The sequence below is a fragment of the Coregonus clupeaformis genome, chromosome 26 (genome assembly GCF_020615455.1).
Source record: "Coregonus clupeaformis isolate EN_2021a chromosome 26, ASM2061545v1, whole genome shotgun sequence".
Lineage (NCBI taxonomy): Eukaryota > Metazoa > Chordata > Actinopteri > Salmoniformes > Salmonidae > Coregonus > Coregonus clupeaformis.
This window is the reverse complement of record NC_059217.1, coordinates 50,663,558-50,675,492: the sequence shown is the minus strand read 5'-3', so window position 1 is coordinate 50,675,492 and position 11,935 is coordinate 50,663,558. Positions and strand designations below refer to the sequence as shown.

General features: G+C 47.3%; 1 protein-coding gene across 2 annotated transcripts; it reads left to right on the top strand.

Annotated features, from left to right (window-relative positions):
* Nucleotides 1-6,307: 6,307 nt before the first annotated feature.
* LOC121548268 (cap-specific mRNA (nucleoside-2'-O-)-methyltransferase 2) lies at nt 6,308-10,655 on the top strand. 2 transcript variants are annotated; one of them, XM_041859681.2, is made up of 3 exons: nt 6,308-6,443; nt 7,391-8,686; nt 8,976-10,655. In XM_041859681.2, the coding sequence occupies exons 1-3, from the start codon at nt 6,408-6,410 to the stop codon at nt 10,044-10,046; spliced, it is 2,403 nt and encodes an 800-aa protein (XP_041715615.1). In that variant the 5' UTR covers nt 6,308-6,407; the 3' UTR covers nt 10,047-10,655. The 2 variants fall into 2 exon arrangements, with proteins under 2 accessions (XP_041715615.1, XP_041715616.1); XM_041859682.2 differs by having other exon boundaries at nt 6,326-6,443; nt 7,422-8,686.
* Nucleotides 10,656-11,935: the final 1,280 nt, after the last annotated feature.

The window sequence follows — 11,935 nt, the reverse complement described above, 5'->3', positions numbered from 1 at the left end:
GAGTTTTGCCCAGACTGAATTTGTCGGGAGAATGGACTCTACAAGGTGTCGAAAGCATTCCACAGGGATGCTGGTCCATGTTGACTCTAATGCTTCCCACAATTGTGTCAAGTTGGCTGGATGTCCTTTGGGTGGTGGGCCATTCTTGATACACATGGGAAACTGTTGAGCGTGAAAAACCCAGCAGCGTTGCAGTTCTTGACATGAAAGCCTGGTATCTATTACCATACCCTGTTCAAAGGCGACACTTACTGTACATTTTTCACCCTCTGAATGGCACACATACACAATCCATGTCTCAATTGTCTCAAGGCTTAAAAATCCTTCTTTAACCTGTCTCCTCCCCTTCATCTACACTGATTGAAATGGATTTAACAAGTGACATCAATAAGGGATCATAGATTCCACCTGGATTCACCTGGTCAGTCTATTTCATGGAAAGAGCAGGTGTTCCTAATGTTTTGTATACTCAGTGTACATGTATTCACAACACATGGATACATTCAAGCACTCACACGCACGAATACACACACAAGTCTTTCTGCATCAGAGCCAAAATTGTCACCTAATGGGGATGTGTGACACACACCAATGAGCTCAGCTGGGCCCGAACTAAAGTACAGCACATTGCAGACATCACACACAACCAGTGTGTACTTGAACTGCACAAAAATATTGCAGTGTTCTCAACTGGCTCGCCCCTTCTCCATCGTTCTCTCCCTCTGCTTCTGCCTCTCTCAGGCTGTTATTCAGTAATTGAGTTGACAGTTAGAGGACACTTTAAGCTCGGTTCTTCCTAATCAGATGTAATCTGATGTTCACAATCATCATGGGGAAAGAAAACTGCCGAGCAGAAGGAACGTGTGTGTGTGTCTCTTGCTGCCACTACATTCACATACACTATATATACAAAAGTATGTGGACAACCCCTTCAAATTAGTGGATTTGGCTATTTCAGCCACACTCGTTGCTGACAGGTATAAAATCGAGCACACAGCCATGTAATCTCCATAGACAAACATTGGCAGTAGAATGCCCGTACTGAAAAGCTCAGTAACTTTCAACGTGGCACCGTCATAGGATGCCACCTTTCCAACAAGTCAGTTCGTTAAACTTCTGCCCCGGTTAACTGAAAGTGCTATTATTGTGAAGTGGAAACGTTTAGGAGCAACAACGGCTAAGCCGCTGAGTGGTAGGTCACACAAGCTCACAGAACGGAACAGTAAAAATTGTCTGTCCTCGTTGCAACAATCACTACCAAGTTCCAAACTGTCTCTGGAAGCAACGTCAGCACAATAACTGTTTGTCAGGAGCTTCATGAAATGGGTTCCCATGGCCGAACAGCCGCACACAAGCCTAAGATCACCATGTGCAATGCCAAGAGTCGGTTGGAGTGGTGTAAAGCTCGCCGCCATTGGACTCTGGAGCAGTGGAAACGCGTTCTCTGGAGTGATGAATTATATTTCACCAAAGCTACCTGCCCCAATGCATAGTGCCAACTGTACAGTTTGGTGGAGGAGGAATAATGGTCTGGGGCTGTTTGTCATGATTCGGGCTAGGCCCCTTAGTTCCAGTGAAGGGAAATCTTAACGCTACAGCATACAATGACATTCTAGATGATTCTGAGCTTCCAACTTTGTGGCAACAGCTTGGGGAAGGCCCTTTCCTGTTTCAGCATGACAATGCCCCGTGCACAAATTGAGGTCCATACAGAAATGGTTTGTCGAGATTGGTGTGGAAGAACTTGACTGGCCTGCACAGAGCCCTGACCTCAACCCCATCGAACACCTTTGGGATGAATTGGAACGCCGACTGCGAGCCAGGCCTAATCGCCCAACATCTGTGTCCGACCTCACTAATGCTCTTGTGGCTGAATGGAAGCAATTTCCCGTAGCAATGTTCCATCATCTAGTGGAAAGCCTTCCCAAAAGAGTTATAGCAGACACACACACACAATGACAGTGACATCATGAAGAGACATAGATGTCACAGACATAGATAACTACAAACACACACATCGTTATAGAGGAAGAGTGAAACATCTCTCTAGAGAGGGAAACACAGCAAAGCAAGAAAAATAGAAAGTGGGTGTGTCACAGAGGCAGACAAATAACTTGTGTGTTTACTTTTCTAAAATGGTCTGAATAGGAGAATGGCATCCTCAAGTGTGGAGAAAAGGCTGAGACTACCTCAAGCTAAAGCATGTCACAAATAAACAATATAATTTTGGTTAGTGAATACATTTTGTAAAATGTACAATAATTCCAATTATTTCAACCCCATTGTGACATTACTGGCATAAGTGGAATTTCTAAGATGTCTAACTCTTATCATAGTTACAGCAGTAGTAATATGGGAACATAGTGTGAGACAGAGCACAGATGTACACGCCTCAGGGCAGTATGGGTAGAATGCACACTGTTCTCATGTTTTTCTCTCAGACTAATAAACGAACTATTATCATGTCAAATTAAGGCCATTACATCACCCGCAGCCCCACTCTTCAGGCTGAGACGTTGGGGGATGGGGGTGAAGTTGTGGATTGCTGGTTTTCCCAATGGTTCGGTACAGTCAGAGGACTTAGGTCAGACTTTACTATTTAGTGTGGGATTGCCCTAATGGCCCCATTGCCAGTGCTTGACTTCGGCCCAAGCTCACATGAACTGTACTGGCACCTCAAATGTTCTACTTCTTGAGTTCCTACACCTTAAATATTGGCTTAAATCTATTGCAGAGTTCCAGCACCTAAATACAAACAGTACCGGACCCAAAAATAGTACCGGGCCGGCACCTATTTCAGACCAAGTCAAGCACTGCCCATTGCCAACCAGGCAGCCTAAGGTCATCATCATCCAATCTTTTCAAAATGTTATGTAGTAAACCATTGGTTTTGTGTGGGTGTTTGTCTGGATGAGGTTCACAGACTGGATTGATTTGTTATAAAATGCACAAAATCCAGATGGATCTGGTGGAAAAGCAAAAGAGTGATAAGATGTAAGCTTATATATAGCCTAATAATGGGAGGACGACTAGGACGGGGGAAGAAGAGCCCTAAAGTGGGAAGCGGTCGATTCGGAGGAAGATGGCGGAAGTGGATGCCGGGGTTGAATCGAGCAGTGCGTTGAGCAAAGTTGGTGAAGCAGAATGAACAACAGTAGTGTCAAAGAATGGAGCAAAAAGGAAATTGTCTAAAGTTGGAGTGGAGGACAGATCTTTGTGTATGTCGGATAATGATTTGTTTCTTGTTGGGATGCGTTTGTTGATTAAGGATGCATACCTGGGCGTCCAATTTGAGGTGTCGAAGATGTTGAAGCATGCGCTGGGAAAAGAGGAATCTATCAAAGTGACCAGAAGTGCTATTATTCTGATTAATTGTGTTTCTGAAGAACAGAGGAAGATTGCAGTAAGCCTCAAAATAATCCATACAACATAAGTATCGTGCTTTGAACTTCAGAGCAGAGCGCCCGTTAAAGGAGTCATCTCAGGGGTGACGATGGATGTTAACATTGAATTCCTGGTGTTGTTGGTGCCCGGCGCCTTACCCGCTGGGTGAATGGAGAAAAATAAGAAAGTCTGTCAGTCTTGTTGGCGGGGAAAAGAGACAGCATAAGGCGGCAGAGCGTGGAGGTCAATGAAAGTATGTTCAGCATGGCAGGAAAACAGGAAAGTAAAAGGTGGAAGAAGGCAACATCTACCTCTACACCTGACATGAGTGAGGATGAATTACCTGTGGTGGCAGATGCGGTGAAGACTGCCGAGATTGAGCCTTGTCCTGATGATGACAAAGATGATTCTGGCCCAGTGTGACTGAGATTTTTTAGAAAGAATGGATCCTTGCCTTCTGGTAGATCCATATGTGGTGTTAGGTTGGGTGGAGAAGAGGTTGGGGACTGTTGAGTTGGCGAAAGTATCTTGAAGAGGACTCATGATGATTTTTAGCTTTTCTACCACACAGAGGGAATGGGCGCTTCGTACCAAGCGCCTAGGGACAAGTACTGTGACTTGCTTTGCTCCCAGGAGCAGGGCGCTGTTGAAAGGGGTGATAACTGGGGTGGGGTTAATGGGTGTAAGGTTAGTTGGTATTGCAATTTTTCTATGAAGTGTAATGAACTCACACTCCAGAACAGTAGGTGGAAACACAGAGCTAGATAAGAGGAATTGATTAATAGGGAGGCCTTGAATGGCCTCACCCTCCAGTACAGTAAGTGGCAGTGTATGCACCTCACGGTTGCGATCCGCCAATACACATTTAAAGAAGAAGAAGAACAACGTTAGAGTATTTAAGCAGTTAACTGATTGTGTGTCAGTGTATGCAGCCAAGTTGATGGCCTTGATTATAGGTTTGAAATGGGTGGAAGAGGTGAAACCACTCAGAGAGATGATCTGCTCTGATTCAGCTGCAGTGTTGAGTAGTGTGAAGACGGGCAGGTCGGATAGGGGAGACTTGTTTGTGGAGAGGATGGTGCTGTTAATGGGATTGGAGAGGATGGGAGCGTTGTTAAGCTTTTGCTGGGTTCCCCCCCATGTGGGTGTGGAGGGTAATGAGAAGACCGATGTGGTGGCTAAGAGTGCTGTGAGGAGAGAGGGGGTAGATATTCAGGTCCGGCTGGGCCGCAGGGAAGTCAAGTCAAGCAAAAGGGCTTGATTCTTGGCAAAGGAAGTGGGATGCTAGTAGTAAGGGGAGGCAATTTTATCGTGTGCAACAGTCAGTAAAGGAAGAGGTGGGGAGTATGGGATGTGTGAGAGAGGAAGTTGTGTGGAGTAGACTACGGTTTGTGCACACAGGTTTGAATGCCACGTTGTGGATGATAGGGAGACATGAAACAGGTCTGTGTGATGACTGTTTAGTGGAGGAAACGGTGGAGCATGTGTTGATATTTTGGGAATTGTATGACGTAGATGGGGAGAGATTGTGTGAAAGGGTTAGAGAGGCTGGATGGGGTTACTTATGTTACTTATGACCTGAGGGAGAAGGCATTTCGTGTCACGAACTTGGGTCAAGGTCTGTTTCTTGCTTTGCTGTTAGGAGTAGGGCACCATTGAAAGGAGTGATTTCTGTGGTAGCGTTAAGTGTGGAGGTGGAGCAATTGAAGTAGAAAATTCCTGGTGTTTGTGATTCCTGCGTTTTGGTGCGACGCAGACCAGGTGGGGATCGTGGTGAAACAGAGGAGTCATTGTCAGTCCTTTTTAGTTTTGAGTCAGAGTCTCTACCAGACAAAGTCATGTCAGGATATATCCTGTTAGAGCTTTTGTGCAGAATCCACTGCGCTGTTTCAGGTGCAACGTTTATGGTCATGTTGCAGCAGTGTGTAGGAGGGAGATTCCAAGATGTGGTAAGTGTGCAGGAGGGAATGGGACAGATAATTGTAAAGTTTTGGTGGATAAAGTTGTGTGTGTCAATTGTGGGGGTGCTCATGTTGCTGGGGATCTGAAGTCTCCGGTGCGAGAGAGGCAGATTGAAGTAGTCAGAGTAGTGCAGAGGGTGTCATATGCTGAGGCAGTGAAAAAAGTGGAGGAGGATGGGTCAAGGAGGAGGGTGGATCAAGGGTGAAGGATGCTGAGAGGTTCCCTGTGAATAGTAGATCTGTGCCAGGAATAGGACAATGAGTGATAGTATGTTTCAGTAAGGTTGGCTTCTTAGCGTTCATAGCAATGGTTGCCAATTGTACCGCAGAGATTAAATGTAAGTCACAGAAAATAGATTTGAAGGTGGCAGCTGCAGAGAAGTACTTGGGGGTATGAGATTCAACTTCTGAAGAGTTACATCATGTGTTGAGTGGTAGTGTCCCCTCCTCTTAGGCTGTTGGCCTGGGGTAGGATCAGATAGGGTTAAAGTAGTGGAATAAGGTGATGGGTTTTAATGAGTATAGGGTTTGTTGGTAGGGTAATAAAACATGTTTTTGTTGTTGTTGTTTTTTACATCCGGTTCCCCTTTCCCATTCTGTATCTTAAAGTGTAATGGATCTATAGTTCAGTTGGGGGCAGTAATGCAACATAATGGACGCCAACTGCCGTTAAACCTCACCGAAGAAGCCTAATTGTTGGGAGGGGAGAGCACATCTGTCTCACTCTTGGAACAAACCACACACAGCCAGTGTTGCCAACTTAGCGACTTTGTCGCTATATTTAGCGAGTTTTCAGACCCCTCTAGCGACACATTTTCAATAAAGCGACTAATCTAGCGACTTTTTCTGGTGTTATTGGAGACTCTGACGTGAAAGCACGTATCGTTCTTACTCTTCTCAACGAGCAGCGGGTGCTGCCGTGGCCCCCCCCCCACACAGCTGCAGCGAAGTGTCTGCTGGGAAGCCAGCTGTGCTGAGCCAAAGAGGATGTTAGCTGACCTAGCATTAGCTAGGTAGGAATCTGAGTTGTGTAGTTCACGACCATGGAACAAAGTTAGCATTATGACCGGTGGGAAAGTTTTAAGTTACAAACAAAAGGTAACGACCGTAAGCGTTGTAAACGTGTAACGTACCTATTATGGAAGTGATTGTACAGTAAACAAGCAAGGTAGCTAGCTACTGTTACTCATTTGGAGATGTTCCTCGATGATAGAGAAACTACCGTAGCTAACTAACGCGAAATTAGCTTAGGTAGGCCTAAAAGGCGACCCCGTAGTTTCCTGCTTAGCAACCCAGACTAAGCCGCTGCATCTGCACGGAGAGGGACACATGCGTTGTTAGCGACTCGCATAATCATGTCATGTGATGTGACCATTAAAATAATATCCCTTAAATGTGTATTAAAGGCAGCAAAAAAAAAAAGATGTAGCTTGCTTGTTACGCCTTTAGGCACATTGTATGAAATGCCTAACGTTTTTGCTAGCTTTATTTAGTAGGAGGTTAGCTAACTAGTCAGTCAGGTGTAACAAGCTGACCCGTCTGCTTGCTGTTGCTTGAGATGCAGAAAATGATTAATGTACGCTGCCAAATGTCCATTTAACATAAGGCAAGGCCTACTCTTCCATCATAGTTAAATCACGTTAACAACAATGTAGCTGGACTTTCAGAATGATTGCAGGCTGGGTTATGCTTTAGAAAGGTTTATTCAGCTAGGCCTATTTTATCAGTGTGTTCAGACTCCGAGCCTATACCATGGTAGAAATCGTTATGGTACTAGCGGTTAGTCTACATACTGTGCCCTCAGGGCTTCATTCACATCACAGTGTACATATTAATCAGTAATCCACAACTGCCCATGCATATATAGTGTGACGGCAGTAGCTAAGCAGAGCTGGGACCGGGCATTAATGCATATAAACTAAAAAGTTAACAAATACGAGTGTAAATAAAATACATTTTCCTGATATAATCTACATTATGCAGTGTAAGCAGGGCACGCATGCATTGGATGTCATCAAATCACAAACTGGTTGTTGTTGTCTCAGCGGAGCTCCCTCCCTGTTGTTTTTGCTGCAGGGCGTCTGGTGGAGAGGATGAGTTCGGGCCGGGGAGCGAGGAGGAAAGCTGGCAGGCAGCAGCCCACCGATGTGGAGGCCTTTGACCCGGAAGTGGTTGCAGAGGTCAGAGAACTCTTCAATAAAGTCAGGACATACATCAAACCGGCCAATGGGGAGTGGTATATCCCTGACCCCAGCGAAGCACTGAGACACTCGGCCCAGGACCACGTCCTCCTGCAGACCCTGAAGACGTCTCTAAATGAGGTGAAGAACCGACTTAGCGATAAGGATCTGGAAGTCTGGCACCAGCATACCAATTCCACAAACCGTGCTGGGAAGGTCATTGCTACTGTGCGAGCTGCCGCCAATGCCGAGATCTGCACTCAGGCCTGGTGCAAGTTCTATGAGATCCTGGGCACCTTCAACCTTCTGCCAGAGGAGGCGTTGGAGAGCGGTGAGCTGAACACTGTTCACCTGTGTGAGGCTCCAGGGGCCTTCATCACCGCTCTGAACCACTACCTCAAAACCAGCGAGCACACGCGCTACTGTGACTGGAGTTGGGCAGCCAACACACTCAACCCCTACCACGAGGCCAACGGAGGCGGCACCACCATCACAGACGACCGCCTCATCGCCAACACGCTGCCCTGGTGGTTCTTTGGCTCAGACAATACAGGAGACATCATGAGCCAGAAGCACCTGCTGGAGCTGCAGGGCTTTGTGGGTAACATGCGCCGTATTGACGTGGTGACGGCGGACGGGAGCTTTGACTGCCAGGGGAACCCTGATGAGCAGGAGGCCCTGGTGGCGTCGCTGCACTACTGCGAGGCTGCGGCCGCACTCTTCCTTCTGGGCCCAGGTGGCTCGTTTGTACTGAAGATGTTTACTATGTATGAGCACTCCTCCGTCTGCCTGCTCTACCTGTTAAACTGCTGCTTCCGCTCCGTCAGCATCTTCAAACCGGCCACCAGCAAGGCAGGGAACTCTGAGGTGTACGTTGTCTGTCTGCACTACAATGGTAAGGAGGCTGTGAGGCCCCTGCTGTCCAAGCTGATCCGTCACTACGGGCCGGACCTGGCTGCCCGTGAGGCCCTGTTCCCCAGCCGGCTCCTCCCACAGTCGTTCCTGGCGCAACATGAGCAGGCGTGCTCCTACTTCCATGCCCTGCAGACAGGGACGATTGGGGAAAACCTGAGATTGTTTGAGGGCCTGAATAAGAAGCAGAGGCAACGACTGGAATACATCAGGGACTGCACTGCTCATGAGTACCTGCAGCGCTTCCAGGTAAGAGTGGCAAATGTGCAAAGTTAAAGTAGATAGCGAAGCCTATAGCTAGATAAAAGTTTGCTGATGCCCTTTGACCATAGTTAGACATTATATAAAGTGCTAGGATAATTATCTACAATTTCAGAATAATTATTGATGAGTATAATATGAGATATTCAGTGACAGATGGCCATATCCTGGATTTTTTTTGTGTGGATCTTTCATTTAGTATCAGTGAATTGTTAAATACAAATACAAAGTTCTGCATAAAAATTTTCAAGCCAGGCTTTCCTGTTCCTGTGTGTAGGTGAGTTCTCTGCCGCGGGCCCGCTGGTTGTCTCGTAACACAGTGGCCCCAGCGTGTTGCAGCGTTACGGGTCGGAGGCCCCTGGGCCAGAAGAATCAGATGGGCTCCTTTAACCAGCGGAGGGAGCTGCAGGCCCTGGGCTGGAAGGAGCGTGTTGGGAAGGGCAGCTATGCTGCCTGGGTGGAAGGGCACTGCCCCGAGGACACGGGGGCAGGCTGTGTGCTGGCAGGGCCGCTGGAAGAATGCCACATGGACACCTGGTTTGTGGTAGTGGGGGCGGCCCTCCCTGCAGTCAGGAACTCACCATTCTGTGATGGGGGTCTGTTGAACCACCTCAATGAAGCCTTGGAGCAGGCTGCCCTAGGCTCAGGCATCGATGGGTCAGCTGCCTGGACTCTGGTCCCTCCCTGTAGCTCCTGCCCAATGGTTGGTACCACCTCCATCCTCTCAGAGGTGGCAGCCCTATGTGACATCACTCCCTGCAATGGCGAGGGAAACAGAAAGTGCCTAGTCTTTGGCAGAGCGTCGTGGTGGGGGGATTGTGAGGAGCAGGCTGGGGGGTTGGCGCTGGAGTTCTATTCGAAGCCCTCGTTCCCACCTACGGGCTGCACTACTCTGCATGACGGGGAGCCGCAGTATCAGAGAGACCTGCTGGACTGCGTCCTGCTCTCCCTGCACCGCATGGGACCCGGCAACGCCCTCATCCTGCCCCTCCTCTCCGCCTTCACCCGCGTAACCGCGGCAACCGTCCTTTGCCTCCACCTGTCCTTCCGCTCCGTCACCTTCAGGTGTCCTTCTCCTCCAGGTGCTGCGGGGGCGGTGCTGGTATGTGTGGGGTTCTGTCCAGAGGCTGCCGCTCGACTCCTTCCCCACCTCAGTGACCTGCAGGAGCGTATGGGCTGCCCTGCCAGGGATGAGGAGGACACTGACAGTCTGCCTCTTGGTGGCCAGAGACAGCTACTGCAGTTTGTTCCCATGGAGGAGCTGCTCAAAGGAAAGCTGGCAGAGTTCCTGTGGACCATGAACTCTGCCATCGCCCGTCAACGGCTGCACCTGCTCATGCAGGCTTAGCTGGGGTCAACAGAGGGGCTCTGGGGCTCTCCGGTGTATTGTACCATAGCCTGGTCCGAAAACAAGCATTGCTCCCCCTAAACTTAATCCCATCCGGTCCCTTCAGATCTGTATCACAGAAGTGGGAAGGGGGTGTTTTCAGACCTTGCAACTTTCATTATTTATTATTATTTGTTCCCTATTTTGATGAAAAATTAGAGGCAAGCAATGCGGTAAAGGAAATCTATTTGATATCTTTGATTGGTGCTGTGATGATCAGACATTGATCAGACATTCAAGGCCTAACTGACTTTTTTGAACAATGAATCTGTTCAAATTAGGACAACATTTGGTCACATTTCCCTGGGTCTCTGAACTAATGTCTTTTTAAGACAGCACAATGAATCCTATACTGCTAATTCAAGTTATTTGAAGTAAAAAATGCATTTCATAATAGTTTCACTATTAAATAAAAAAATTATCATGCAGTTTGTTAGGAGTTAAAAAGTATTTTTGTGTCATTTTCCTGAAACTGTCTAACCAGAAGTGACTAAATACACTATATGACCAAAAGTATGTGGACACCTGCTTGTCGAACATCTCATTTTAAAATCATGGACATTAATATGGAGTTGGTCCCCCCTTTGTTGCTATAACAGCCTCCACTCTTCTGGGAAGGCTTTCCACTAGATGTTGGAACATTGCTGCAGGGACTTGCTTCCATTCAGCCACAAGCATTTGTGAGGTCGGGCACTGATGATGGGCAATTAGGCCAACATCAGTCGGCGTTCCAATTCATCCCAAAGGTGTTCGATGGGGTTGAGGTCAGGGGCTCTGTGCAGGCCAGTCAAGTTCTTCCACACCGATCTCGACAAACCATTTCTGTATGGACCTTGCTTTGTGCACGTGGGCATTGTCAGGCTGAAACAGGAAAGGGCCTTCCCCAAACTGATGCCACAAAGCTGGAAGCACAGAATCGTCTAGGATGTCATTGTATGCTGTAGCGTTATTTCCCTTCACTGGAACTAAGGGACCTAGCCCGAACCATGAAAAACAGCCCCAGACCATTATTCCTCCTCCACCAAACGTTACAATTGGCACTATTCATTGGGGCAGGCAGCGTTCTCCTGGTCCCGTTCTGTGAGCTTGTGTGGCCTACCACTTCGCGGCTGAGCCGTTGTTGCTCCTAGACATTTCCACTTCACAATAACAGCACTTACAGTTGACCGGGGCAGCGCTAGCAGGGCAGAAATTTGACGAACTGACTTGTTGGAAAGGTTGCATCCTATGACGGTGCCACGTTGAAAGTCACTGAGCTCTTCAGTAAGGCCATTCTACTGGCAATGTTTGTCTATGGAGATTGCATGGCGGTGTGCTCAATTTTATACACCTGTCAGAAACGGGTGTGGCTGAAATAGCCGAATCCACTAATTTGAAGGGCTCCACATACTTTTGTATATATAGTGTAGATTGCGTGACTGTGTTTTTACCTGGGGACTGCTGTGAAGGCACTGTTTCACTCTGCAGTGGTTTGAAGAAAATGTAGTCTTGCCTCTACTGCATCTAGACTTAGACCCCTTTTACACCTGGTGTTATATAAAAAATGAATGCCTGATTATATAGGATCTTATGTCCACAGCACAGCTGGCCTTGGAGTGTGTCTCATATCAGTCTTGTTTGCATTTTTATATGTATTTTTTTGGAATGATGCATCCTCTAGAACAGGTAGCCTATGTGGTCAAATACTTTATTGAAGAAAATGGTGGGACCGAATGTTGTGCTTTGGCTTTTGGGAACATGCTGTGCAAGCCAATGTGTCGACCCTTGGCTCTTATGGATGTGTACATGAAATAATGTATTTATACTTTTCTATTGGTTTTGTTTGTCTTTGAAAAATAAATTATATTTTT